Below are 26,502 nucleotides of genomic sequence, written 5' to 3' on the forward strand. Positions count from 1 at the left end.
GCTGGTGTTATTTTAGTTTTAGAAATGATAGTGTAGTTTGCCATGGATTTTAAGTAAGCCCATTATTTTTTTTAATAGTCTTGACTGCTTGTTGCGTGTCTGCCTTGTAAGTAAAACGTTGCTGGTCTAAGAAGGATTTGAACCAGCAACATCGCATTCCCACCAATGTTTGTTGTTGTTGGATGGCATGTATAGGGAGTAGGACCAGCAGCTTACTTTAGGTACCACATGGGATCAGCATCACTTGTGATCTTTTCATTTGCTTTCATTATCTTCTTTATCTGTAATAAACCACACATATGCTCAAATTTAGACAAAGCTTGGGTAGCTACACAATACACTTGCAAAATACTGCCATATGGAAGTAGGCCTTGAACCAGAATCTGGCCTTACAAGAGACTTTGATATGGCAAAACTCCTTTAAGCCCAGGAAACAGCCATTCACCAGCTTTTCAAGCTTAATGTCAAAATACGTTCGTTACTGACCAATTATGGAGTTTTGATTATCAACTATAGTAATTTACTGCAGTCAAGGCCAGTGTGTACTTCCAAAAAAGATCTAAATACAAAGTTACATGCAGCTGAAAAAAATGCCTCCTCGGCGCCTCCAAGCTGTTGAAGACTTAAAACATGTAGCACTAAGGTTTGTGCTATTGGGGATCCTTGGGACGTGAGCAATTTACATTGGCGGTGTAACCTTACTGCATGCACAGGTCATATGTCTCCAGCTCACTACAGAGGTGCCGAAGAGGCATTTTTTCAGTTGCATGTAACCTTTTATTTAGACCTTTATTGGAAGTACATACCAACCGTGACCGCAGTAAATGACTATAGTTGCTAATCGAAAATCCGTATTTTGTGAGTAACAAATGTATTTTGATATTATTAATCCTGAAAAGCTGGGAAATGGCTAATTGAATGGCTAATTCCTGGGCTTAAAGGAGATTCACCATATCAATGTCTTCTGTAAGCCCAGATTCTGGTTCAYCCCAGCCTCAACTGCTGATATGTTTATTCACGTGGCCATTCTATACATTATATTTCTATCCTTATGTTACACCAAGTGATGAAACCGTTGCTTTACCTCCACATTGATGAAGTAGTTGAAGGAGTCAATGTGCTGTTTCACCAGACCTTTCACCTGAAATATCAGACATTAACAGAGGGACTACAGATGGCAAACAGACAGTAAAAGTGAAGAATGAAGTGAAAGACAATTATCCGGGTTCATGTGGAATTCACTATCATTAGCTATATCCACTATATAGTAGAAATAGCAAACAAACTCTTCCTTACCTTCAAAAAAGCTGGCAATAGTTTCCATTTTTCCTATGGAAAAAAACAAGCAGTTGCAGAGATCCAAGTAAAGAAACAATAATACACATCAGGATGTAGCTAGGAGTTGTTATCTAGCTGGCTCCCTAGGCAGCATTCTGCCTTCTCCCTACAGTTTTCAGCCATTAGCTTCGCCCATGACTGGCTCATGTGAACTACAATCCCGACACGGTTTTAAAACATCAATAATCATCTCTTGCTATACAGCTTTCTAAACATTTGGCCCTCATCTTTCAGTTTTGCACAGATCCATGCAGCTATGAGTGCCTCCATCCGACGAAACTTCTGCTACACTTCCTGAGATACCCCAGGGAAGAAGAGGTAAAGAGAGCAGCCCAACTCAGCAGAAAATCTGTCTCCCTCTAACAGGTGGTGCTGTTTTTTTCTTCGTTTTTCCACACACCAAGCTAGGAGTTTTTCTACGGAGGTCAATGAGAAAGTGTCAAATTCGGCCAACAAAAAAAATGAATGGCTTATTTTATTAAATAGAAATGTCGTAATGCTTAGGTTGTTACAAGTGTACTGCTATATGGCCCCCGAGTGGCGCAGCGGTCTAAGACACTGCATCTCAGTGTAAGAGGCGTATTACAGTACCTGGTTCGAATCCAGGCTGTATCACATCCGGCCGTGATTGGAAGTTCCACAGGGACTGGCCGTCATTGTAAAAAAGAATGTTCTTAACTGACTTGCCAAGTTAAATAAAAATGTATATAAGTAGGACATGTGACATCAGCGCAGCTTAGCTTTGAGAGAAAAAAAACACTATATCGGAGTGGTCTCGAGATGGCTATGCATATTCATGCAATGAGGCTAGTAGCATAGCATCTCTTTCTCCATTGAATTGACATCACAACCCTCATCAAATATTTATTTTTAAGTATTAAAATGAGATGTATCCAATCCAAAGAAAGGCATGAGCTACACAGCGCGATGTGCCGTTTTGTATCTTGTCAGTATATCCATAAGCTTTGGTTACGCTTACACACAGGTGTTCAGAGCATTCTAGATAGCTAGTTGTTTTCCGTAAACAAGTGCTGTAACACTTGTGGCTGTGTGGTAACACTAACCCTATCATGGTGTATCATTTTAACCTTTTGGTTTTTGAAAATTATTTATTGCTGATATGAAAGATAACGACGCCTGTTAGTGTTCAGATAGAGCATTGCCACTCCCAACAAAACTCCCCCTTACAGAAGACGCTTTGTCCAATGATTTATGTGTAATGGAACTGAGTTCTGATCAAGAGCTAGTATCTAGCTACCCTGGCAGCCAGAAATAAATTGGAATCAGGTAAGTTTCCTATTAGGACCTGTACAAGACAGAATATTGAATAATTTTTTAAAAAGTTGCCCGTACAGTTGGTCCTTTTGGCAGTAGGAATGGGAGACAATATAGCCACAGGAAAGTAAAATAACAAACTTTTCAAAGCGCTGGTAGCYCATTCAACTTTCTATCAACTGAAGCATGCGCACAAGATACAAATACATGCACCAGATGCATGCATGCATAGTTCGAGATTGTGCACGTGTTTACATGGTTCTGCTCATATGATTTTTATCAACGGGTGGGTCTAATCCGGAATGCTGATTGGCTAAAACCACATTCCAGCCGGTGTCTATTCCACAAATTATCACCAGCTAAATCTATGACATTAAAATGACTATTTACTCTGTTCCATCTGACTGCACAATCCACTGTCTCATCAGCCCAGCAATTTATATACTTGATCTCAACTATAAAAACCACCTAGAAAGTCTTTTAGACTAACGTTTAGTTTTCAACAGCGGAGAATTGTATAAACCTTGCTATCCGTCTCTCCGACATTGTTTCAATATTCAAAGTCGATCTCCAGCTGTCCCATATAAATGAACGAGTCTGGAGGAGACAGATAGGCAGGCAGCCGAAATCATGAATCAGCTGGCATCCATTTTTATGGATATATACAGTCGTGGCCAAAAGTTGAGAATGACACTAATATTAATTTTCACAAAGTCTGCTGCCTCAGTTTGTATGATGGCAATTTGCATATACTCAAATGTTATGAAGAGTGCTCAGATGCAAGGCAAAGAGGGACTTTGCAATTCAAATGAACTGAATCCCCCAAAAACATTTCCACTGCATTTCAGCCCTGCCACAACAGGACCAGCTGACATCATGTCAGTGATTCTCTCGTTAACACAGGTGTGAGTGTTGACGAGGACAAGGCTGGAGATCACTCTGTCATGCTGATTGAGTTCAAATAACAGACTGGAAGCGTCAAAAGGAGGGTGGTGCTTGGAATCATTGCTCTTCCTCTGTCAACCATGGTTACCTGCAAGGAAACACGTGCCGTCATCATTGCTTTGCACAAAAAGGGATTCACAGGCAAGGATATCGCTACCAGTAAGATTGCACCTAAATCAACCATTTATCAGATCATCAAGAACTTCAAGGAGAGCGGTTCAATTGTTGTGAAGGCTTCAGAGCGCCCAAGAAAGTCCAGCAAGCGCCAGGACCGTCTCCTAAAGTTGATTCAGCTGCGGGATAGGGGCACCACCAGTACAGAGCTTGCTCAGGAATGGCAGCATGCAGGTGTGAGTGCATCTGCACACACAGTGAGGCGAAGACTTTTGGAGGATGGCCTGGTGTCAAGAAGGGCAGCAAAGAAGCCACTTCTCTCCAGGAAAGACATCAGGGACAGACTGATAATCTGCAAAAGGTACAGGGATTGGACTGCTGAGGACTGGGGTAAAGTCATTTTCTCTGATGAATCTCCTTTCCGATTGTTTGGGGCATCTGGAAAAAAGCTTGTCCGGAGAAGACAAGGAGAGCGCTACCATCAGTCCTGTGTCATGCCAACAGTAAAGCATCCTGAGACCATTCATGTGTGGGGTTGCTTCTCAGCCAAGGGAGTGTGCTCACTCACAATTTTGCCTAAGAACACAGCCATGAATAAAGAATGGTACCAACACATCCTCCGAGAGCAACTTCTCCCAACCATCCAGGAACAGTTTGGTGACGAACAATGCCTTTTCCAGCATGATCGAGCACCTTAATATAAGGCAAAAGTGATAACTAAGTGGCATCTTGGAACAAAACATTGATATTTTGGGTCCATGGCCAGGAAACTCCCCAGACCTTAATCCCATTGAGAACTTGTGGTCAATCGTCAAGAGGCAGGTGGACAAACAAAAACACACATTCTGACAAACTCCAAGAATTGATTATGCAAGAATGGGCTGCCATAAGTCAGGATGTGGCCCAGAGGTTAATTGACAGCATGCCAGGGCAGATTGCAGAGGTCTTGAAAAAGAAGGGTCAACACTGCAAATATTGACTCTTTGCATCAACTTCATGTAATTGTCAATAAAAGCCTTTGACAATTATGAAATGCGTGTAATTATACTTCAGTATTCCATAGTAACATCTGACAAAAATATCTAAAGACACTGAGGCAGCAACCTTTGAAAAACGAATGTGTGTCATTCTCAAAACTTTTGGCCACGACTGTACAAAGAAATGTCAATTGAAAAAAGGTCAAATGAAACTAAGGGCAGCTAGTTTGCAGTCTTTCCAGCTTCAGTTTGAAGTGATTGTGTTAACTGAGTAGTTGGCTAGCTTCTCTGAACAACAGTGTCCAGTGACGAGTGAGCACATTTTCGATTCAAGGCAAAATTGCGCCTCATTAGCTAATTTTTATCGATGTATCCAAATAAATGTCACTAGAAAACAGCTTAAACAAATACGGCTACTTTGCTGTTATTGATTTATAACGAACGACCAGCCGGCTTGGGTAGCAACGCTAGATTTGTGTCGTGACTATATATTGTGGAAGGATGAAGTAGTACGCACAAATTCATCAAAATAACTATTTGAATCTAAATCTGTCAATCATTATTTGAATYTTGGTAACCCGTTGTACAAAAGTGATAATGCCCGAGAAGGCGGTGTTGAGGATATATTGGCACGGTTTGCCGGCACTCGACATCGTCCCGGGCCTAACACCCGTGCCAATATGTCCTCCAAACACCGGCATCTCGGGCATTTCRTTCCTGATTCAAACGCAAATGTCTGCCGTAGAACTCAATGCAATTCAACGTCGGGTTTCTAGGCAAGTAGCTAGCTAACTTAGCTAAAAACTACATGCGTTTGCGAACTTTACATTGAAAATGAAAACAACATGTGCAAACTGCACACCACTTCGGCTTATCTGTTCGCCCAGTCATCCTATTGTGCTAATGCAACAATATAATTACCTCMATAGTATTGACAGGAGCCGCAAGCTGCTGGGGAGTCATATCTCCAAACTCCTCTCCAAGAATTTCCATGTTTTTTACTGTTTGTGTGAAAACGTGTAAACACCAGAACACATTTCCAATGTTTCTCCTYCAACCGGAAGCCGCTACAGCATGTACGCTTCGATGTGTCACAGCAAAAGACTACCGTGCTGAACAAGAAAACGTTAACAGATACTTCTTCTGTGGTTTTTATATGGTTGTTGGCAGACATCTTTAAGGTGCATGACCGTGACCAACTGGACTGGAGTGTGGACCAGACAGGGAAGGTATAAATGCGAAACGAAATACATAATTACTTACACCCCCTGAAGATTTTCTCAGCAGTTCACTTATGCTTGGCTCTTCAACACCATTACTCATTAAATCTGATAACAATCTCTCCCTTTCCCTCCCATATGGCTGGCACTGAAATAGCACATGTTCCACTGTCTCCATCTCCTCATGACAGTGATCACACTTCCCAGTCAATGTTTTCCTACCAATTTCAATATACTGTTGTGTGTCCCAGTCTCAGTCTTGTGATTACACTTTCTCCCTTCTCTCTCGACCAGAGGACCTCCCCGCCCCCATCAGTGCATATATTCAAGACACCATAGTACTGAGTTCTTAAATGTTCACTTACAATATTTACTGGATCTACTCCTTCCTCACCAGCTCTTACCCTCTCAAGAAACCCTAGGTTTATAATTGACTTAGTYAYCAACCAAGGTGGGATAGCAGGAAGAACCACAGAGGGGCCGAACTCCTTCCCAAACAGTCCCATCTCTGTCACCATGGCCCATGCCATTACCTATCCACCCAAAACTTGCATTCAGATCTCGTTCATGCTCCCAGCACTCTAGGAGCACTTTTTTTGTAGGATGTGTAACCTTATGTCCTTGAAGATTTACCCAATATGTCATGGTTAGTTGTTGTTGTCTTGTCAACTTTAATGGCATTATCAGATACTGAGTGTCACAAATATTTTTACCACACATGTAATCCAGCTAAGGAATGTATAGGGCAATAACGGAACTGGGCTGAATTGCTCAGTAGAGTACAGTACAGAAGAGAACAGTAGAGTACATACAGCAGTACAGCAATACTCAACTTTTTTTTTACTTTACTGTTCTCTACTGTACTGTGTTCTCTAAACTTGTGAAAACTTAGACGTCTACGATTGGTTTAGATTTGGTCCGGTCCGGAGCATATCTGAACCAATCATGGATGTATAGGTTTTGACCAAATCAAGGCTGGTCTGAACCGGACCAAAAATCAACATCTGTGGACGTTGAAAAAAACCATAACAAAAAATGACGTCTGTGGACGTTGAAATCAAGGCCAGGGGGTACTGACCAAATTTCAACTACTTCTCAAGGTCCATGGACGCCCGGTGTTGGTCGGTGCTCAGTGGGTAAGGATACTCGTTACAGTAAAGGAAAAGAGAGGTGGCATTAGGGAGAGAAATTTGTAAATATCTCAAAGAAATGTGGGATTTTGGTAATAAAATTTCAAGGCACAGGGCAATGTTTCTTATACTTACAGAAGGCAAATAATTTATCCAAAACTAAATCAACAGTGCATTCGGAAAGTATTCAGACCCATTGACTTTTCCCACAGTTTGTTACGTTACACCCTTATTCTAAAATTGATTAAATAGATTTTTCCCCCTCATTAATCTACACACAATACCCCATAATGGAAAAGCAAAAACTGAAATATCACATGTACATAAGTATGCAGACCCTTTACTCAGTACTTTGTTGAAGCACCTTTGGCAGCGATTACAGCCTCGAGTCTTCTTGGGTATGATGCTACAAGCTTGGCACACCTGTATTTGGGGAGTTTCTCCCATTCTTCTCTGCAGACCCTCTCAAGCTCTGTCAGGTTGGATGGGGAGTGTCGCTGCACAGCTATTTTCAGGTCTCTCCAGAGATGTTTGATCGGGTTCAAGTCCGGGCTCTGGCTGGGCCACTCAAGGACATTCGGAGACTTGTCCCAAAGCCACTCCTGCYTTGTCTTGGCTGTGTGCTTAGGGTTGTTTTTCTGTTGGAAGGTGAACCTTCACCCCAGTCTGAGGTTCTGAGTGCTCTGGAGCAGGTTTTCAACCAGGTTAAAACTCTGTACTTTGATCTGTTCATCCTTCCCTCAATCCTGACTGGTCTCCCGGTCCCTGCCGCTGAAAATCATCCCCAKAACATGATTCTGCCACCACCATGCTTCACCGTAGGGATGGTGCCAGGTTTCCTCCAGACGTGACGCTTGGCATTCAGGACAAAGAGTTCAATCTTTGGTTTCATCAAACCAGAGAATCTTGTTTKTCGTGGTTTGAGAGTCCTTTAGGTCCCTTTTGGCGAACTCCAAGCGGGCTGTCATGTGCATTCTACTGAGGACTGGCTCCCGTCTGGCTACTCTACCATAAAGCCCTGATTGGTGGAGTGCTGCAGAGATGGGAGAACCTTCCAGAAGGACAACCATCTCCACAGAGGAACTCTGGAGCTCTGTCAGAGGGACCATCGGGTTCTTGGTCAKCTCCCTGACCAAGGCCCTTCTCCCCTGATTGCTCATTTCTGCCATGCGGCCAGCTCCAGGGAGAGTCTTGGTGGTTTCAAACTTCTTCCATTTAAGAATGATGGAGGCCACTGTGTTCTTGGGACCTTCAATGCTGCAGACATTTTTTGGTACCCTTCCCCAGATCTGTGCCTTGACACAATCCTGTCTCGGAGCTCTACGAACAATTCATTCGACCTCATGGCTTGGTTTTTGCTCTGACATGCACTGTCAACTGTGGGACCTTATATAGATGGTGTGTGCCATTCCAAATCATGTACAATGAATTGAATTTACCACAGGTGGACTCCAATCAAGTTGTAAAAACATCTCAAGGATGATCAATGGAAACAGGATGCACCTGAACTCAATTTCGAGTTTCATAGCAAAGGGTCTGAATACTTATGTAAATAAGGTATTTCTGTTTTTTTATTTGTAATACATTTGCAAAAATGTCTAAAAACCTGTTTTCGCTTTGTCATTATGGGGCATTGTGTGTAGATTGATGAAAAAAAATATTTAATCAACTTTAGAATTTGGAAAAAGTGAAGGGGTCTGAATACTTTGATATTAGCTGGTAGGAGTCTTTACTTAAAGATGATTGTGTATTTCTAATACCTTTTTAGACTTTTTCTGGTAGATGTTTTCTAAGACCCCCTTTCCATCTGTTTYATCAGAAGTCAAAGCCTTTATTTTTCCTAATATTTAGGATAGAAAATGGTTGAAAAATTCAAATATGCCTCCATTTCTTTTTTGGACTCTTTGATTTCATTTGGCACAAGATTTGACATGTTCCTATGAACTTCACATGTTGGCGCTCATGGGTCCTTTTACATGGAAATGCCCTGTAGCAGGCCTGCAATCTGTTTGCAATAGGGTGCAGTGCCTTCAGAAATTATTCATACCCTTTGACTTATTCCACATTTTGTTGTGTTACAGCCTGAATTCAAAATGGATGAAATATTTTTTTTCCGTTCTACACACAAGAGTTTCTCTCTACACACCATACCCCATAAGTGAAAGCATGTTTTTAGAAATTTCTGCTAATGTATTGAAATGATATACAGAACTATCTTATGTGGGGTGGCAGGGTAGCCTAGTGGTTAGAGCATTGGACTAGTAACCGAAAGGTTGAAAGTTCAAATCCACGAGCTGACAAGGTACAAATCTGTCGTTCTACCCCTGAACAGGCAGTTAACCCACTGTTCCTAGGCCGTCATTGAAAATAAGAATTTGTTCTTYACTGACTTGCCTAGTTAAATAAAGGTAAAATAAATAAAATAAAAAATATACATTAGTATTCACACCCCTGAGTCAATACATGCTAGAATCACCTTTGGCAGTGATTACAGCTGTGTCTTTATGGGCATGTATCTAAGAGCTTTGCACATCTGGATTGTACAATATTTGCACATMATTCTTTTTAAAATTCTTCAAGCTCTGTCAAGTTGGTCGTTGATCATTGCTAGACAGCCATTTTCAAGTCTTGCCATAGATTTTCAAGCTGATTTAAGTCCAAACTGTAACTAGGCAACTCAGGAACATTCATGGTCTTCTTGGTAAGCCACTCCAGTGTATATTTGGCCTTGTGTTTTAGGTTATTGTCCTGCTGAAAGGTGAATTTGTCTCCCAGTGTGTGTTGGAAAGCAGACTGAACCAGGTTTGCCTGTGCTTAGCTCTCTTCCGTACATTTTTATCCCAAAAAATATGAAGTGATACTCAGTGATGTGTTGGATTTGCCCCATTGATACACCATCCAAAGTATAATTAATTACTTACCCATGCTCAAAGGGATATTCAATGTTTGCTTTATTTACATTTTTACCCATCTACCAATAGGTGAACTTCTTAAATGGTTCTTCTGTTCTACATGTTATGTCTGATGGTTTAATGGATGCTGCTACTGCTCTCTGACCCAACCTGACCTCCTACCTCTGACATCCCTCTGACTATCAGAAAATGTTCAGTTAATCTTTACCATGTTCAATTTTCCATTGGGGCTGTTGAGCACAGTACCACCAGCAGCTGTGAGGGCACTAACTGCCAGGGCCATTAGGTGCTGTAGAGAGCTCTCAGCCTCCTCCCCCTAACAGGATGGTCCACAGGCACATATTTAAAACTGTGCCAGAACCTCCACAGGAACACAGTACCTCCCTGGAGAGCACAGGCAAGATGTAACCAAATACCTGGCCACAAAACCAAAGCATGAATTGCTGTCTTACCTTTTCCATAGACAACTTAGGGTAAGGAAACCAATGTATAATTTTCTAAGATGGGTGAACAATCCCTTTAATATGTTCAATTTAACTGCCACATTGATTACTTCTTATGACAGATTTTAATATTCTAGTGTTGTATAGAATACATACAACAAACAAGTGATTGGTGGAGCACTTAGCATTTGGCTATGTACATACCTATTAAGGACAATACATCCATCTTGCTGACCATTTTCTCTTTCTCAAGCTGTTGCTTGGATCCTTCTTGGTTGAAGACCCTTGACATCATCAGTCCAAAGATGGACCCAAAGATGTGGAGCAGCATGATGGTATTCAGGGACCCTGCCTGTGTGTTGACATTACAATCCTATAGATTTCGTTGTTTTAGCTTAGAAACAAATTGAACGAAGCCAAGTAAAATCAAAAAACAGATATTTCCTGTAATACAAAGACTCAAAGCCATTTAGGATAACTGCCCACTACACAGCCATCGCTGCCACCAGGAGGGTAAATCCAGATCCACTGAAACTATATCGCACCAGTAATGTGGCCAGAAAGCCAAATCCCAGAATCACCATCATGTTCAAACCTGGAATTCAGTATATAGATAAAAATGGTACACATAATGTTGGTGTCATAGAAAGGAAGGGAGAGTGGGGAAATAAGTGTAGACCCTACAATATCATCCATTAAATGTCAATAATTACAACAAAACAATTTAAGGGTACGAAACTTCTACTGAGCACTGTTCATGTCACCTGCTTTTTGAGGTCTACCAGGGTGGCTTGACAGGTCAGGGTGGCAGGCCTGACCTCCTGGATGGACTTACCTAACCTCCTGCCCATCAGGCCTGTTACGGAAGACTATGAGCAGGTTTCCCAGACAATGATTAAGCATAGTCCTGGACAAGAACAAAAAAATTCAGTGGAGAAACTGTGTAGTGCCTTTTATTTCCCCTCCTTAAATAAAACACACCATTTTACATTTCGATCACATACATCTATGCTCTAACTAAACTAAAACTATGATAGAAATTCCAATAGTAGTGTGTCTTAATTTAAATAAATTCAATGTTTTCAATGAAGATCCCCATTTTGTCTTTTTTTTCCAACTTCTAGAAAGATTTTAACCCACTTAATCCCAAAAAGCTTTCACCATCATTTTAAAGCCCTAGTTTTGTTACTTGAGAAAGTCATTTCTGAAGATTCTTCAAGAGGAACATGTGAATTGTGATTTATTTACCCGCTGGTTTAAGGTCAACCCTGTAACGTGAACTGAATTCTAGTTTTAATATGGTAAAACTATTCCTTTAAACTTTTTTATTTCAAAAGTACTATTTAACATCTTTATAGTCACTTTTAGAGTAATTCTTCATAATTTAACCTCTTGAGATGGGAAAACATGTATGTCATGAAGTTGAATATGTGCTCTTCGTGACAATGCTTTTGGGGGACCAAATTACTCTATCCAAAAGGCACTCTATTCATTGAATGACCCCTCTATAGAAAGTTCCTTTTAGTCCAGTACTAGGCTCCTAAGAAAGTCAGAATGGCACATCCATTATTGAATCATGAAATAGATAGGCTATAGCAGTGGTATTCAAATCCTACCCAGGAGGTGCGGAGTACTGCTGGTTTTATGTTCTAACATAATTAACTGCACCCACCTGGTGTCCCAGGTCTATGTCAGTCCATGATTAGAGGGGAATAATAAAAGAAAAGCAGTGATACTAGCTTGGAGATCCAGATTTGAATTTGGGGMGGCAATAGTAAAACCTGATATCACCCTATTGTTAGGTACAACTTGGTAGCTAAAAATGACATTAGCCCTTTAAGTCAATTGAAAGCCACACCCCCACAATTGATTGCTGAAGCATCTATAAGCCAGGCCCATTTGACAATTTGTTTTGTGTTTTAGGTTAGTGGGCTGTTGTGGTGTGCTTTTGACAAATCTGGTTTTGCTAAAACTTAATGGTTGATATGAAAATATTTTCTATTGTTTGCACTTGTGATTTACATGAAGAATCTGTTGAACTGTCATTCCTAAATTACATTCCATTTGTAGCTGCTGAACAATGGTAAGCTGAAGTTTACTAAAATGCTTTGGTGTCTTACTAATTTAGTGATCTTTTCAAATCTAATACCGATTTTGAGCTTTTCTCTGGAGTTATGTTTGCGCTAGTGGAGGCTGTTGCAGGGAGGATGGCTCATAATGGTTGAGACTGCATCAAACACATGGAAACCACGTGTCTTGTATTTGATACCATTCTGCTACAGCCATTGCATGAGCCTGTCTTCCCCAATTTAAGGTGCACCAACCTCCTGTGGTTTGCACTAGTATTCAGGCCAAAAGTACATTTTAAGTTGAGCAACTTTGTCATGACCCCAAATAGTTGGGCTACAACATGCAATATAGCACAGTTTTGAAAATGTTAGGCTATGCACTTAAAATTCAATTACTCTTGTCTTGACAGAGGGAGTGCATTTCTATACACATTGGCCAAGCAGGTGTCCAGATGGGCAATGCATGTTGGGAGTTGTATTGCCTGGAGCATGGTTTCCAACCAGATGGGAGACTACATGAATCCAGTACTGCTTCCCTGGCTGATTCTTCGTTTGGTACCTTCTTTAGTGAGACTGGCAGTGGGAAATATGTTCCCAGGGCTGTCTTCATAGATTTGGAGCCTACAGTTGTGGGTAAGGAACATATAGTTGTATAGCTAGCTCTACAACCTCAATGGTATAAAATGTCATGGTGTACATTGACATGTAATATCTTGATTTGTTTGTATGGCACCTAGTTTATTTTTTATTAAACACTACTGGTCTTTTCTGTATATGCCAATATAATGTATTCTAGATGAAATAAGGAATGGACACTATCGTCAGCTTTATCACCCTGAACAACTCATCAGTGGCAAGGAGGATGCTGCCAATAACTACGCACGTGGCCATTACACCATTGGCAAGGAGATAGTGGAATCTGTACTGGACAGAATGCGTAAAATGGTGAGTGGTTCTATCTCTAGTTGCAAGTCCCACCATGGTGAAATTTGGATGAATTGTTAATGAGTGCTCGTTCTCCTCAGGCTGACCAGTGCACTGGACTACAAGGATTCCTTATATTTCATAGTTTTGGAGGTGGGACTGGCTCTGGCTTTGGTTCGCTCTTAATGGAGCGCCTGTCTGTCGATTACGGGAAGAAGTCCAAACTGGAGTTCTCAGTCTACCCTGCGCCCCAAGTGTCCACGGCAGTTGTGGAGCCCTACAACTCCATCTTGACAACGCATACCACTCTGGAGCACTCGGATTGCTCTTTCATGGTGGACAATGAGGCCATCTTTGACATCTGCAAGCGTAATCTTGGTGTGGAGCGTCCATCTTACACCAATCTGAACCGCCTCGTTGCCCAGATCGTCTCCTCAATTACTGCCTCTTTGCGCTTTGATGGCGCACTCAATGTGGATCTGACAGAGTTCCAGACCAACCTGGTTCCTTACCCCCGTATCCACTTCCCCCTGGTCACTTATGCTCCCATCATCTCAGCAGAAAGGGCCTATCACGAGCAACTCTCTGTTCCTGAGATCACAAATGCCTGCTTTGAACCGGCTAACCAGATGGTAAAGTGCGATCCCAGGCATGGCAAGTACATGGCCTGCTGCTTGCTGTACCGTGGTGACGTGGTGCCCAAAGATGTCAACGCAGCCATCGCRCACATCAAGACCCGCAAATCCATCCAATTTGTGGATTGGTGTCCGACAGGGTTCAAGGTGGGGATCAACTACCAGCCGCCTACTGTTGTGCCTGGGGGTGATCTGGCCAAGGTGCAGAGAGCTGTGTGCATGCTGAGTAACACCACAGCTATTGCAGAGGCTTGGAGTCGTCTGGACCACAAGTTTGACCTGATGTATGCCAAGCGGGCCTTTGTGCACTGGTATGTGGGTGAAGGCATGGAGGAGGGGGAGTTCTCTGAGGCCAGAGAAGACATGGCTGCTCTGGAGAAAGATTATGAGGAGGTGGGGGCAGACTCTGGTGACGGTTGTGAGGCGGAAGAAGATGAATACTAAATATGCCTCCCAACCAGCATTTATACTTGTTCTCCAAGCAGCCTCTTGTCTAATTATAATAAAACTCAAAGCGTTTGAATTCTTGCATGTGTCATTTACTTTTGATTTTTTTTACTTGATAAATCTGAGGATTTGGTTGGCTGTGTAACTGTAATGAAGAGGTCCTGGAATGGCTTATACACTTTGTGGGTGGCATGCAAATTGGTCATGGAAGATTAGCGCTTGACAAGATGGCCCGAGTTGGTACATTTGCACTGAAGATTTTGTGTGCATTCTGACTACTTGACTGTAGTTAAGCCTTTAACCGTGCATCTTGCACCATAACTATGATGGGGAGGAATATCTTCATAACTGACTAGTGTAAATCAAGCTTTGTCAATGGGACCACAACCTGTCTGTGACTGCACATATTATGCATTACATTGACAAGTCTGACCCTGATACTGCAATATGCAGATAAAGTGCATTCTCAGCTGTGTCATGAGTGGTTGCGTGTTTAATATGCAAATAGAAAAAAATTGCTACTTTTGCATTACGTGCGTTAAATTATACCCAGTTATCATTGTAGAGCTACATATATATATATAAATCGACATTTTGAAAGATTAGCTATAGTCTTTCTCAAAGACTAAAACATTTGTACTGCTACGTTAAATGTGCCAAGTTATGCCATCACAGCCCTGAGCTGTTCCACCCCGTTAATATCGGGCAGACTGTATCCGCGCATAAGGTCTAATACAAACATGCTCGGGGAGACAGTTTCTGTCTACAAGCCATCAGACTGCTGAACACGTGAACTGGGCTGACCACCTGCACCGTAGCATACATTCATGCTACACACAACTGCTGCTACCAGACTGGTAATAGCTAAATACTAAATGTGAACACTTTCCCCCAAATCCCGTTTCCCCAGAACACTAAATATTGSACTATAAATTGTTCCTGTATTATACTTATGCAAATTGTTTTGTTCTWTTATACTGTGCCATTTACTTAGTATTATCTTTTATTTCTTATCGTGGCGACAAAGTACCTCGTTTACTGGCTACTTTAGCCATCTCCACTGTAGCTAGCTCGTTCCTAAGAAAAAAAAKCCCCGTTGCTGACAGTTGAGGATATCTGCAACGTCAGAACAGACAGAAAAAACAAGGTAATTGTACTTTTTTTAACGGGCTGTAATTTAAGACATATGAATCGATTTATATAAACGTGTTATAAGATAGAAAAAGCCATTCTACACTTGCAATCTCTAAAATAAATTAACGTTAAGTAGTTTGCAAATTATCTAGCTACTGTTAGTTAGCTAACGTTAGCTATCCATGCAGTTTCCAATGAGTGATTTCGCTAGCTAGCTAGTAAAAAGTTGGCTAACAAAGTTGCTTTTCGCCCTTGCCCCACTAACTAGCTAATTTGAAACTATATATATATATATATATATATATTCAGACAACTGTTTCAAGTAGAACGTTTTGTTTCAAATTGAGCTAGCTAATTGAATGAGAGGATAGCTATTTTGCTAAAACACAAAGCTAATTAACTAACGCTAGCCAACCATCTATGCTAGCCTTGCTATTGAGCATGCTAACTAGCCTAGCTAGCTTGTCAAACTCCGTTGAAACACAGAGTTTGGTTGGGTCATGGCTTGCTAGTATTACTATTTATTTGTATTCATCAGATAATAGTACCCAGCTAGCTAAGTAATCTGATATTTTTCAAATGGGAAATTAATTATGTACTGTAACAAGTGTATATGTCATCTATCCACTGTAATTCATTTTGGAGTTAGCCGAATGACATTGGCTGCCACGTCAGTGACCATACCCAGCTAAATAACAACTCTTATTTAAATATTTTAGATTGAACGTATTTTGGATGTTCATTATGCTCACAAAACGATTTTCAAGTAGCTAGTACTTAAATGTAAGTGAATATATTTAATTTATTAAATTGTCTCCATCTCCACATATCTGAGTTATGTACCACAAATTCTGTCTACTGAAACTATATTCACACCAGCTTGGCTCTATGCCTAACTAGGCCTAAAAGGTGGCTTTATTAACGGTCTTTAATTGTTGCTTACTTAAGCACAACTGGACCCCTAACCCTTTTACTGTGAAATGAAYGTACTCTAGCCAGCACCTAGATATTTTTTGGTCCATTTCTAATTTCCAGACTAGTGCTATGCCTAAAAGAAATAGGATAATTAAAGCTTTTACACAATGGTGTATCTGTGAGTTTGCTATGTTGAACTGTGGGGGGCACGTGAAGAGCGAAGTTTGCTTATAGACGAGGCTAGTTTACTGTAGTGTGAAGTACAGTTTGATGCCACTGTAACTGCCACATAGGAATGCCCTACAGGCTACATGCACATAGAGCTGTTGAACAGCACATGTTTCTACAACACTAATTAGGTCCATAAGATCATGTACAAAGGTCCTCAGCAAGCATATGACTTATGTTGACTCTGTTCAAGGCTTCCCTTCTAAGAATTAGGCTTTATCATGTCTTTGTATTACTATCATGTGCATATCTTCTGTTTGGTGCCGGTAACTTGCCGCTCTGGTCTTGAAATGTCTTTGTGATCCTACTTTGCAGATGGTGCGCTCTGTCAAATAAGAACAAAAAACAAAGCTACCGATTGAGTAAAATAAATGAATTCCATGTTCTGTAAATTTCTTGATTTTCATCTTGTTGAGTTGAACATAGCTGAGAGCCCAGTCATTTTTTCCCCCCACTGGCTCTCTGAATCTGTCTCTCTGTCTGCTTATTCTCTGTGCTTCAACAGTAAACAGGTCTGCCTTGTTTGGCGTTGTTAGAAGCAGGCAGCACACCCTGGCTTAAAGTCAGACAGAGGAATGGTTAGTCCAAAGGCAATCCATCCCCACCTTGTTTTTCAAGAACTTACCTAACCTAACGCCCAACTGCCAGAGGCAAAATGTTTACTCTATGGTGCCTCATTTGGGAAGAAGTAATGATATAGCCTACTTAAGAGATAATGAATTGGTTGACTTTACCTGTTTTCTCTCCTGCCTAGAGGGAAGATGAGTCAAAGCGAGCAGCAGCAGCAGGATGAAATCCCAGCATACCTCAAAGACGAGCATCCAACAGGTCAGTTCAGTCTCTTTAGTTATCAATAACAAGCTGATGAACATTGAATGGACAATGATAATACGTATTGTACACTGACACTCAGTAATGTAGGAGGCTACGTAACAGTAACTTGAATGCCATCCTATCACTGAAGATCTTATTAATAGGCCTAACTATAGTAAACCTGAACTTTTTTAAATGTCCTCACAAATTCGATGTCTGAGTGAATTTGAGGCATTTTTATTTGTACCAATAGGTGGCATTACCGTTCCATCTTCTGCATTGTTAGTGGCTCTACAGTTTCTGTCTAGCCCACCACACACTGATTCCTTTGTCATTAGAAGCAATGAGGGCTATTGAGGGCCATCGTAACTATATTTAGCTTTATCTTTCTAGTGGAGCTATTACTCTATCATGTGGTCACAATAGACCATTCTAAGCAGAAGACATGGTTCAATGACACAAACTTCCATGTAGGAGCCTATTCATCATTCTATTGTGGCACTGTCTGTACAATGTGGAACGGAGATCTTTTTCCATAAACTGGGGAAGTTGCTCTGTTCCTCTGCTTAACTTCTCTCAACACTAACACCCTATTGTCTCTCATCAGACGGTAACAAGGATCACCCCGCGCCCCAGCCAAGCATGTTCTCCAGAGTGACTGGAGGACTCTTCAGTGTCACTAAAGGTGCTGTGGGAGCCACTGTGGGTGGGGTGGCCTGGATAGGAGGGAAGAGCTTCGACCTGACCAAGACCGCCGTCACCTCAGTGGCCGCTGTACCTGGCATTGGGGTGGGGCTGGTGAAAGGAGGGGTGTGTGCTGTAGCTGGAGGCGTTTCTGCAGTAGGCTCAGCGGTGGCCAATAAAGTTCCTATCGGAGGAGGCAAGAAGAAGGACAAGTCTGACTGAGGAGGGGACGGACGGAGATGCCGTTTTGGGTCTCATGTCTGTTTCATCTACAGTGTGGAGGGGCCTGGAGGCTACAGAGGATTCAAAGTCGTGTGTGTGTGTTCTCTTTTTGTGGAGGCCTACACTCTGATCCGCGAGTGTCTATGGACCACTCTCATTATGTGGCCTGGTCACCGATGGGGAGACTAAATAAGGGGGTTCCTGGTCAGCAGTGCAGGGGCCACCCCACCTGTCTTTGTCTGTAATAATAACCAGTGCCTCAAACTGTTGGAATATGAAATGACTGACTGAATGTTGTATTTACTCTGTAGATAAAAACCAGCCAAGAAAATATTAGGCCTATTTTATTGCTTAGTATTTGTTCCATCTCCTGGTCGCTGTTTAAGAAACAGGCCAAGAACATTTTCAGAATGTTTAAGGCGGTGTTCATGTTCATTGCTGTGTTTGGCAGTCAGACAATCAGTGATCGATGCCTAGTCCGGCACCTCTAACAGTAAATAAAGAGGATCTCATGGGGGGGGTTTGGTGCTGGGACTGCACAGGGGGTTACTACCTTGACCCCCGAGCTGAGGTGTGGTTCAGATCGAAGAAGCCAGCACCGGGCTGCTCCAACCACCGAGGCAGCGCCTTGTTTTGAAAAGCATTGGTGACGGCGGGGAGTTGATGGCTGCACTCCATCTCTCTGATTGATTCTATTTCTGAGATTACGGACTCTGTGCATCTGGGGCCCAGCCGCTCAGCCTTGGTGCTCTTTCCCACAACAACACTCATCACTCTCCRGCCGCTCAACCAATAAATACCACGGCACGCTGGGGTTTTAACGCTACCTGCCCGGGCTATTGTAGACTGAACACTGCTAGGGAAGTCAATGTTCCTGACTAGATGTTTACGCTGGTGGATATTGTTTTCTTTTGTTTTTTCTTCTTCCCCTGTAAAGTATACGATTTATATCTCAAACTCCCCGTTCCTGATGTGAGGGGGATTTTTTTTTCTTTTTTCMTAGGGATTTTATTTCTCCACCAGGGAAATGCTCTAAAGTGGAAATGTTCATTTCCATTCATCTTTTTCATCTTCATCTTTTGGTGCAAGTAATGTAACCTCATGTTTTTCAATGACGGAGTAGTTTTAGGATCCGTTTCCCCTTTGATGGTACGAACTCTTAATTTTTTCACTGATGGTGCGTTGAATCACGGAGCTCTGTCACTGCTGTTCCTTCCTCTCGCTATATTTTGATCTTTCACTTTACAACAAGGTGCCTTATTCCCACAAAAAAGCCTGAACTAAAGTAACTTATTCATTTTTTTTACCTACCACTAATATATCTATCATCTTATTCCGTAGTCCACATGTTGTTCTACTGCCAAAAAACAAACTAGCCTACTTTAGCATTTTCCATTTTTGAATGAATTTAAGAAGTTGTCTTTTTCTATTGTTGGTATTAGAAATAAAATGTATTCATATTATCAATATACAGTTCCAGTCAAAAGTTTGGACACACCTACTCATTCAAGGGTTTTTCTTTATTTTTTCTATTTTCTACACTGTAGAATAGTGAAGACATCAAAACGATGAAATAACACATGGAATCATATAGTAACCAAAAAAGTGTTAAATAAATCAAAATATATTTTCGATTTGAGACTTCAAAGTAGCCACCCTTTGCCTTGATGACAGCTTTGCACACTATTGGCATTCTCTCAACCAGTTTCATGAGGTAGCTATCTGGAATGCATTTCAATTAACAGATGTGCCTTGTTAAAAGTACATTTTGGGAATGCCAATCAGTTGTGTTGTGAAAAGGTAGGGGTGGTATACAGAAGATACCCCTTTTTGGTAAAAGACCAAGTCCATATTATGGCAAAAACAGCTTAAATAAGCAAAGAGAAACYACAGTACATCATTACTTTAAGACATGAAGGTCAGTCAATATGGAAAATTTCATCAACTTTMAAAGTTTCTTCAAGTGCAGTTGCAAAAACCATCAAGCGCTATGATGAAACTGGCTCTCATGAGGACCGCCACAGGAAAAGAAGACCCAGAGTTACCTCTGCTGTAGAGGATAAGTTCATTAGTTACCAGCCTCAGAAATTGCAGCTCAAATAAATGCTTCACAGAGTTCAAGTACAAGACACATCTCAACATCAACTGTTCAGAGGAGACTGTGTGAATCATGGTCGAATTGCTGCAAAGAAACCAGTACTAAAGGACACCAATAATAAGAATAGACTTGCTTGGGCCAAGAAACACTAGCAACGGACATTAGACCGGTGGWAATCTGTCCTTTGGTCWGATTTTTAGCCATGTCTTTGAGAGACGCAGAGAAGGTTAACGGATGATCTCTGCATGTGTGGTTCCCACCATGAAGCATGGAGGATGAGGTGTGATAGTGTAGGCTGCTTTGCTGGTGACACTGTCTGTGATTTATTTAGAATTCAAGGCACGCTTAACCAGCATGGCTACCACAGCATTCTGCAGCGATACGCCATCCCATCTGGTTTGCGCTTAGTGGGACTATCATTTGTCTTTCAACAGGATAATGACCCAACAAACCTCCAGGCTGTGTAAGGGATATTTGACCAAGAAGGAGCATGATGGAGTGCTACATCAGATGACCTGGCCTCCACAATCACCCGACCTCAACCCAATTGAGGTGGTTTGGGATGAGTTGGACCGCAGAGTGAAGGAAAAGCAGCCAGCAAGTACTCAGCATATGTGGGAACCCCTTCAAGACTGTTGGAAAAGCATTTCAGGTGAAGCTGGTTGAGAGAATGCAAGAGTGTGCAAAGCTGTCATCAAGGCAAAGAATCTAAAATCTATTAAGATTTGTTTAACACTTTTTTGGTTACTACATGATTCCGTATGTGTTATTTCATAGTTTTGATGTCTCCACTATTATTCTACAAAGTAGAAAATAATACAAATAAAGAAAAACCCTTGAATGAGTAGGTGTGTTCAAACTTTTGACTGGTACTGTAGTTCTCTACCAAAGGATTTGACTATTAATCAGTGAATTCTTAAAATTGGGTGTGTAACATCACATGGATATTTCTTTTGTTCAAGATTTGTCTATAATTTAATGGAAAAATATATGAAAAATGAATACGCCTCAGAGCAGTTGTTTTGCCCGTTTGTCATTAAGGTTTGACGGTGTGAATAGGAACTAGGATAATCAGTTGTTTTCTATTTGTTTGGCTTGTCAACACTGCGGAGATGCATTTCAGTATCCCCCTCCCCTAGCTCCTACCTCTCTGTTCTCTAATCTAAAAGGACTGTATAGTCAATATAACAGTAGAGCCACCTAGCCTGTAAAATAGGCTGCCTAATCCCAAATCTGCCCCTTAGGCACTTTGTGTAGATGTGAGAGGATTGGATTAAGCAATATGTTAATAGTGCCACGTTTCCGTCTGATATCGCTCTCCAATCCTTTCAGGTCTACACACATGCATAGTGGGTTGAGCCTGGTTGAGCCTGGAATTAAACATTTGTGGTTCGCCTCCACCATGTCCCTTTTACTTACTGTGTATCTCGTCTTCTGTGAACACTGAATGGGTAAGGGCTATAAGTGAAGGGTTTAGAGTCCGAAATGGAACTGGTTCCATGACGATCAAAATGACAGTTATATTTTCAAAGCCAAACTGGTGGACGTTTCATCTTGAGATATTTCAGCAACAGAGCAGTAAATGAGTCCATTTGAGTGCGTTCACTCTGTTGCTTGCAGTACAGTTCCAGAGTCCAGTTGTAATATCAGTATACTGTCTGATAGTCTACTCTCAAGGCGAGGCAACCTCAGGCTGTTATACTGGAATTACTGATTCCTCACCACGCTACATAGACATAGGCAAACAGTTGTGGTAATACAGACCTTTCACACTTTTCCAAAGCAGTTGTACACTGAGTATACATTAGGAASACCTTCCTAATATTGAGTTGCGCCCAGAACAGACTAAATTCGTCAGGGCATGGACTCTACAAGTTGTCAAGTGTTCCACAGGGATGCTGGCCCATGTTGTTGCTAATGCTTCCCACAGTTGTGTCAAGTTGGCTGGATGTCCTTTGGGTGGTAGACCATTCTTGATACACACAGGAAATTGTTGGCTGTGAAAAACCCAGCCACGTTGCAGTTCTTGACACAAACCGGTGCGCCTGGCACCTACTACCATACCCCATTCAAAGGTACTTAAATKTTTTGTCTTGCCCATTCACCCTCTGAATGGCACACATACACAATCCATGTCTCAATTGTCTCCAGGCTTAAAAATCCTTCTTTAACCTGTCTCTTCCCCTTTACCTACAAKGATTTGAAGTGGATTTAACAAGTGACATCAATATGGGATCATCATTTTCACCTGGATTCACCTGGTCAGTCTATGTCATGGAAAGAGCAGGTGTATTTCATGTTTTTTTATACTCTGTATATACTGTATGGCACTCACATAAAAACAAATTACTTGTGGAGAATGAATAGCCAAATGTTGTATGATATGGCTTCAGGTTGAGCAGTTTGTTTTACGGACGAAGCATGTATTTCAGTAGGAAAGTACAACTGAAATAGTACTAGATTTTGTATAGAATCTGCATGTCCATGACTCTCGTCATGAACTGTGTTAGTGCAGCATTTCAAGTCCAAATGTTCTCAATCTCAAACCTTTTGTCTTAGAAATGTCTCTGTTTCTCACTTATTATGAGGAAGAGGTGGTGAGAAATCCAGAATGGATCTCCCCTGCCGTCTAGACAGTCTAGAATTCACACACTTACATCAATGTGTAACTGGGGGCTTTTCTTCTTCCCTGTTCCACTGTCTATCAGTGCCTGGAGGGAATTGACATGCGGCAGCTTTACACAGGGACTGTAACCTTGAGCCCCCTGTGCATTAGTCGTATGAGTTAGTGGCGATACCGTAGCTTTCACACTCGGCAGATGAAGGATATGAAATGCCCCAGCCTTTTCCTCAGCTGCTAACAAGGTTGTGATTCAACCTTTTGGAGGAATCAATAATGAGGCCCATTGGTGCGAAGTCCAGGAGCTAGAGATTTTACACTTCAAAGACCCAATTTAAGTGGTGGCTGCTGAGAGCGAGGCTGAGGTGACTGTTCCAAGAGTGAAGAAGAAATAAATCACATACCTTTTCATATCACTGCTCACTAGTGCTCACTGCTCCGCTTAACACTGTCATAATACCTCTTGACCATCATAGAAACAGAATCTAAGTAGGCCTATATGGGTKATTGTAAATAGCGGTTGATTAGTTAACAATCAGAAACCATCTAAGTAGACTTATGTGGATCATTGTAACTAGCGGTTGATTAGTTATGTYTGATTAAAATATGCTCTAAATCTGAGACCTTGCCGTATTCTTTTTAATTGACCAGACTTGGAAGCTTGTTTCGACCCAAGAATCATAGATGGTGAAAATTAAGTTGTCTTTTTTGCCTTTTCGATGTTGTCCCCATTTAATTACCCTAACCTGGCCTGATTACAGACACTGGGTACCTTCATGAATAGAAATCAGTAGAGAGCTAACTAGGGAATAAGGGAGATATATGCCTCAAGGCTATTCAATTTCCTAGACGCAGATGTGGTTCGTGGAAAAATACTTTTCCAAAATGGTTGTTCGCTAAAGCCAGACTTAAATGCTCGGTGACAGGATCCTGCACCAGTATTTGAAATTCTATGTCGTATTTCACAGAACCAAGTCAACTCAGACTGAATATGCTTCAGTGAAAGCTGACCAGGTGAAGAGCCAATTTGGCCACCTAATCTCTGGGATTAACTAACAGGCCTGTGATAATGAGATCACCTCAAATAGCATCAGAATCTCACTGTCCCCTGCTGCCGGGCTGCCATGAGTTTCATGACTCTTAAGAAAAATAACTATCAAAGTCTATACACTTACTTCTGTAAATCGCTCTGGATAAGAGCGTCTGCTAAATGGTTAAAAGATGTAAAAATATATACTATGTGTGTGTATATATATATATATATGTACACACACACAGAGAGAGTGAGCTCCAAAAGTATTGGGACAGTGACACTTGTTGTTTTGGCTCTGTTCTCCAGCACTTTTGATTTTAAATGATACAATGGTTAAAGTGCAGACTGTCAGCTTTAATTTTAGGGTATTTTCATCCATATCGGTTGAACTGTTTAGAAATTACAACACTTTTTGTACATAGTCCCCAAAAGTATTTAATTCACTTATGTGTATTAAAGTAGTAATGAATTAAGCATTTGGTCCAATATTCATAGCATGCAATGACTACATCAAGCTTGCAACTCTACAAATGTGTTGGATGCATTTGCTCTTTGTTTTGGTTGTGTTTCAGATTATTTTGTGCCCAATAGAAATGAATGAAAATAATGTATTGTGTCATTTGAGAGTCACTTTTATTGTAAATAATCAAATCAAGTTTATTTTATATAGCCCTTCGTACATCAGCTAATATCTCGAAGTGCTGTACAGAAACCCAGCCTAAAACCCCAAACAGCAAGCAATGCAGGTGAAGAAGCACGGCGGCTAGGAAAAACTCCCTAGAAAGGCCAAAACCTAGGAAGAAACCTAGAGAGGAACCAGGCTATGAGGGGTGGCCAGTCCTCTTCTGGCTGTGCCGGGTGGAGATTATAAGAAAATGGCCAAGATGTTCAAATGTTCATAAATGACCAGCATGGTCAAATAATAATCAGGAGTAAATGTCAGTTGCTTTTCATAGCGATCATTAAGAGTGTCTCTACCGCTCCTGCGGTCTCTAGAGAGTTGAAAACAGCATGTCTGGGACAGGTAGCACGTCCGGTGGACAGGTCAGGGTTCCATAGCCGCAGAACAGTTGAAACTGGAACAGCAGCAAGGCCAGGTGGACTGGGGACAGCAAGGAGTCATCATGCCCGGTAGTCCTGACGCATGGCCCTAGGGCTCAGGTCCTCCGAGAGAGAGAAAGAAAGAGAGAAGGAGAGAATTAGAGAGAGCATACTTAATTCACACAGGACACCGGATAGACGGAGAAGTACTCCAGAATAACAAACTGACCCTAGCCCCCGACACATAAACTACTGCAGCATAAATACTGGAGGCTGAGACAGGAGGGGTCAGGAGACACTGTGCCCCATCCGATGATACCCCGGACAGGGCCAAACAGGAAGGTATAACCCCACCCACTTTGCCAAAGCACAGCCCCCACACCACTAGAGGGATATCTTCAACCACCAACTTACCATCCTGAGACAAGGCTGAGTATAGCCCACAAAGATCTCCACCACAGCACAAACCAAGGGGGGCGCCAACCCAGACAGGAAGATCACGTCAGTACTCAACCACTCAAGTGACGCACCCTCCTAGGAACGACATGAAAGAGCACCAGTAAGCCAGTGACTCAGCCTGTTCTGTAATAGGGTTAGAGGCAGAGAATCCCAGTGGAGAGAGGTGAACCGGCCAGGTAGAGACAGCAAGGGCGGTTCTTTGCTCCAGAGCCTTTCCGTTCACCTTCACACTCCTGGGCCTGACTACACTCAATCATATGACCTACTGAAGAGATTCAGTAAGACTTAAAGGTTGAGACCGAGTCTGCGTCTCTCACATGGGTAGGCAGACATTCCATAAAAATTGAGATCTATAGGAGAAAGCCCTGCCCGCCAGCTGTTTGCTTAGAGATTCTAGGGGCAATTAGGAGGCCTGCGTCTGTGGACCGTAGCGTACGTGTAGGTATGTACGGCAGGACCAACAATAAGAATATAATATGTTTCTAAACACTGCTACATTAATGTGGATGCTACATGATTATGGATAATCCCAAATTAATTGTGAATAATGTTGAGTGAAAGAGTTCAAAGGCATAAATATATACCCCAAAATGCTGACCTCCCCTGTAATTGTAATGGTGAGAGCTTAGCATGTCTTTTGCGTTATAATATTTGTGATGTCTGTAACTCTTTGAAATGGATCTGGCAGACTGTGGCCTTACTTCACAGATAGATGACAAACTCAATGTATTCAAGGCCGAGATGGAGAACTCTGTACTGACATTGAGAGGACACAGAAGAATAGGTAAACCTACTGCAYTAGAGCAGATAAAAGGCCTACCTATGT

General features: G+C 41.7%; 3 protein-coding genes and 1 pseudogene across 4 annotated transcripts in view; 2 read left to right on the top strand and 2 right to left on the bottom strand.

The window, feature by feature from the left end:
• Positions 1-5,758, bottom strand: part of LOC111962503 (polymerase (RNA) III (DNA directed) polypeptide B) — a 49,429-nt gene extending 43,671 nt beyond the window's left edge. Inside the window, exons 1-4 of the mRNA XM_023985640.2 lie at positions 5,571-5,758; positions 1,297-1,329; positions 1,085-1,141; positions 217-281 (exon numbers count right to left, since the gene is read on the bottom strand). Of these exons, the coding sequence (XP_023841408.1) occupies positions 217-281; positions 1,085-1,141; positions 1,297-1,329; positions 5,571-5,642 (227 nt within the window). The 5' untranslated portion in view covers positions 5,643-5,758. The remainder of the gene's footprint in view (positions 1-216; positions 282-1,084; positions 1,142-1,296; positions 1,330-5,570) is intronic.
• A 2,116-nt stretch (positions 5,759-7,874) lies between these two features.
• On the bottom strand, positions 7,875-10,941 carry LOC111960996 (ammonium transporter Rh type A-like; annotated as a pseudogene).
• Positions 10,942-12,260: 1,319 nt separating this feature from the next.
• Positions 12,261-14,505, top strand: LOC111962505 (tubulin alpha chain-like). The gene is made up of 4 exons (XM_023985642.3): positions 12,261-12,437; positions 12,834-13,056; positions 13,220-13,368; positions 13,449-14,505. Exons 1-4 carry the CDS (start codon positions 12,435-12,437, stop codon positions 14,424-14,426), a joined length of 1,353 nt encoding a protein of 450 aa, XP_023841410.1. The 5' UTR covers positions 12,261-12,434; the 3' UTR covers positions 14,427-14,505.
• A 771-nt stretch (positions 14,506-15,276) lies between these two features.
• Positions 15,277-23,764, top strand: LOC111962506 (transmembrane protein 263). 2 transcript variants are annotated; one of them, XM_023985643.2, is made up of 3 exons: positions 15,277-15,576; positions 17,461-17,534; positions 18,127-23,764. In XM_023985643.2, the coding sequence occupies exons 2-3, from the start codon at positions 17,468-17,470 to the stop codon at positions 18,423-18,425; spliced, it is 366 nt and encodes a 121-aa protein (XP_023841411.1). In that variant the 5' UTR covers positions 15,277-15,576; positions 17,461-17,467; the 3' UTR covers positions 18,426-23,764. The 2 variants fall into 2 exon arrangements, with proteins under 2 accessions (XP_023841411.1, XP_023841412.1); XM_023985644.2 differs by lacking the exon at positions 15,277-15,576 and adding an exon at positions 17,198-17,284.
• The last annotated feature ends 2,738 nt before the right edge of the window (positions 23,765-26,502 follow it).

This window comes from Salvelinus sp. IW2-2015, linkage group LG4q.1:29 (genome assembly GCF_002910315.2).
Source record: "Salvelinus sp. IW2-2015 linkage group LG4q.1:29, ASM291031v2, whole genome shotgun sequence".
Classification (NCBI taxonomy): domain Eukaryota; kingdom Metazoa; phylum Chordata; class Actinopteri; order Salmoniformes; family Salmonidae; genus Salvelinus; species Salvelinus sp. IW2-2015.

Bases quoted from the DNA above. Each gene is read 5' to 3' on its own strand.
- LOC111962506 (XM_023985643.2), top strand. From the start codon at position 17,468: ATGAGTCAAAGCGAGCAGCAGCAGCAGGATGAAATCCCAGCATACCTC. The intron at 17,535-18,126 runs GTCAGTTCAGTC...GTCTCTCATCAG, and splicing joins CAAAGACGAGCATCCAACAG to ACGGTAACAAGGATCACCCC.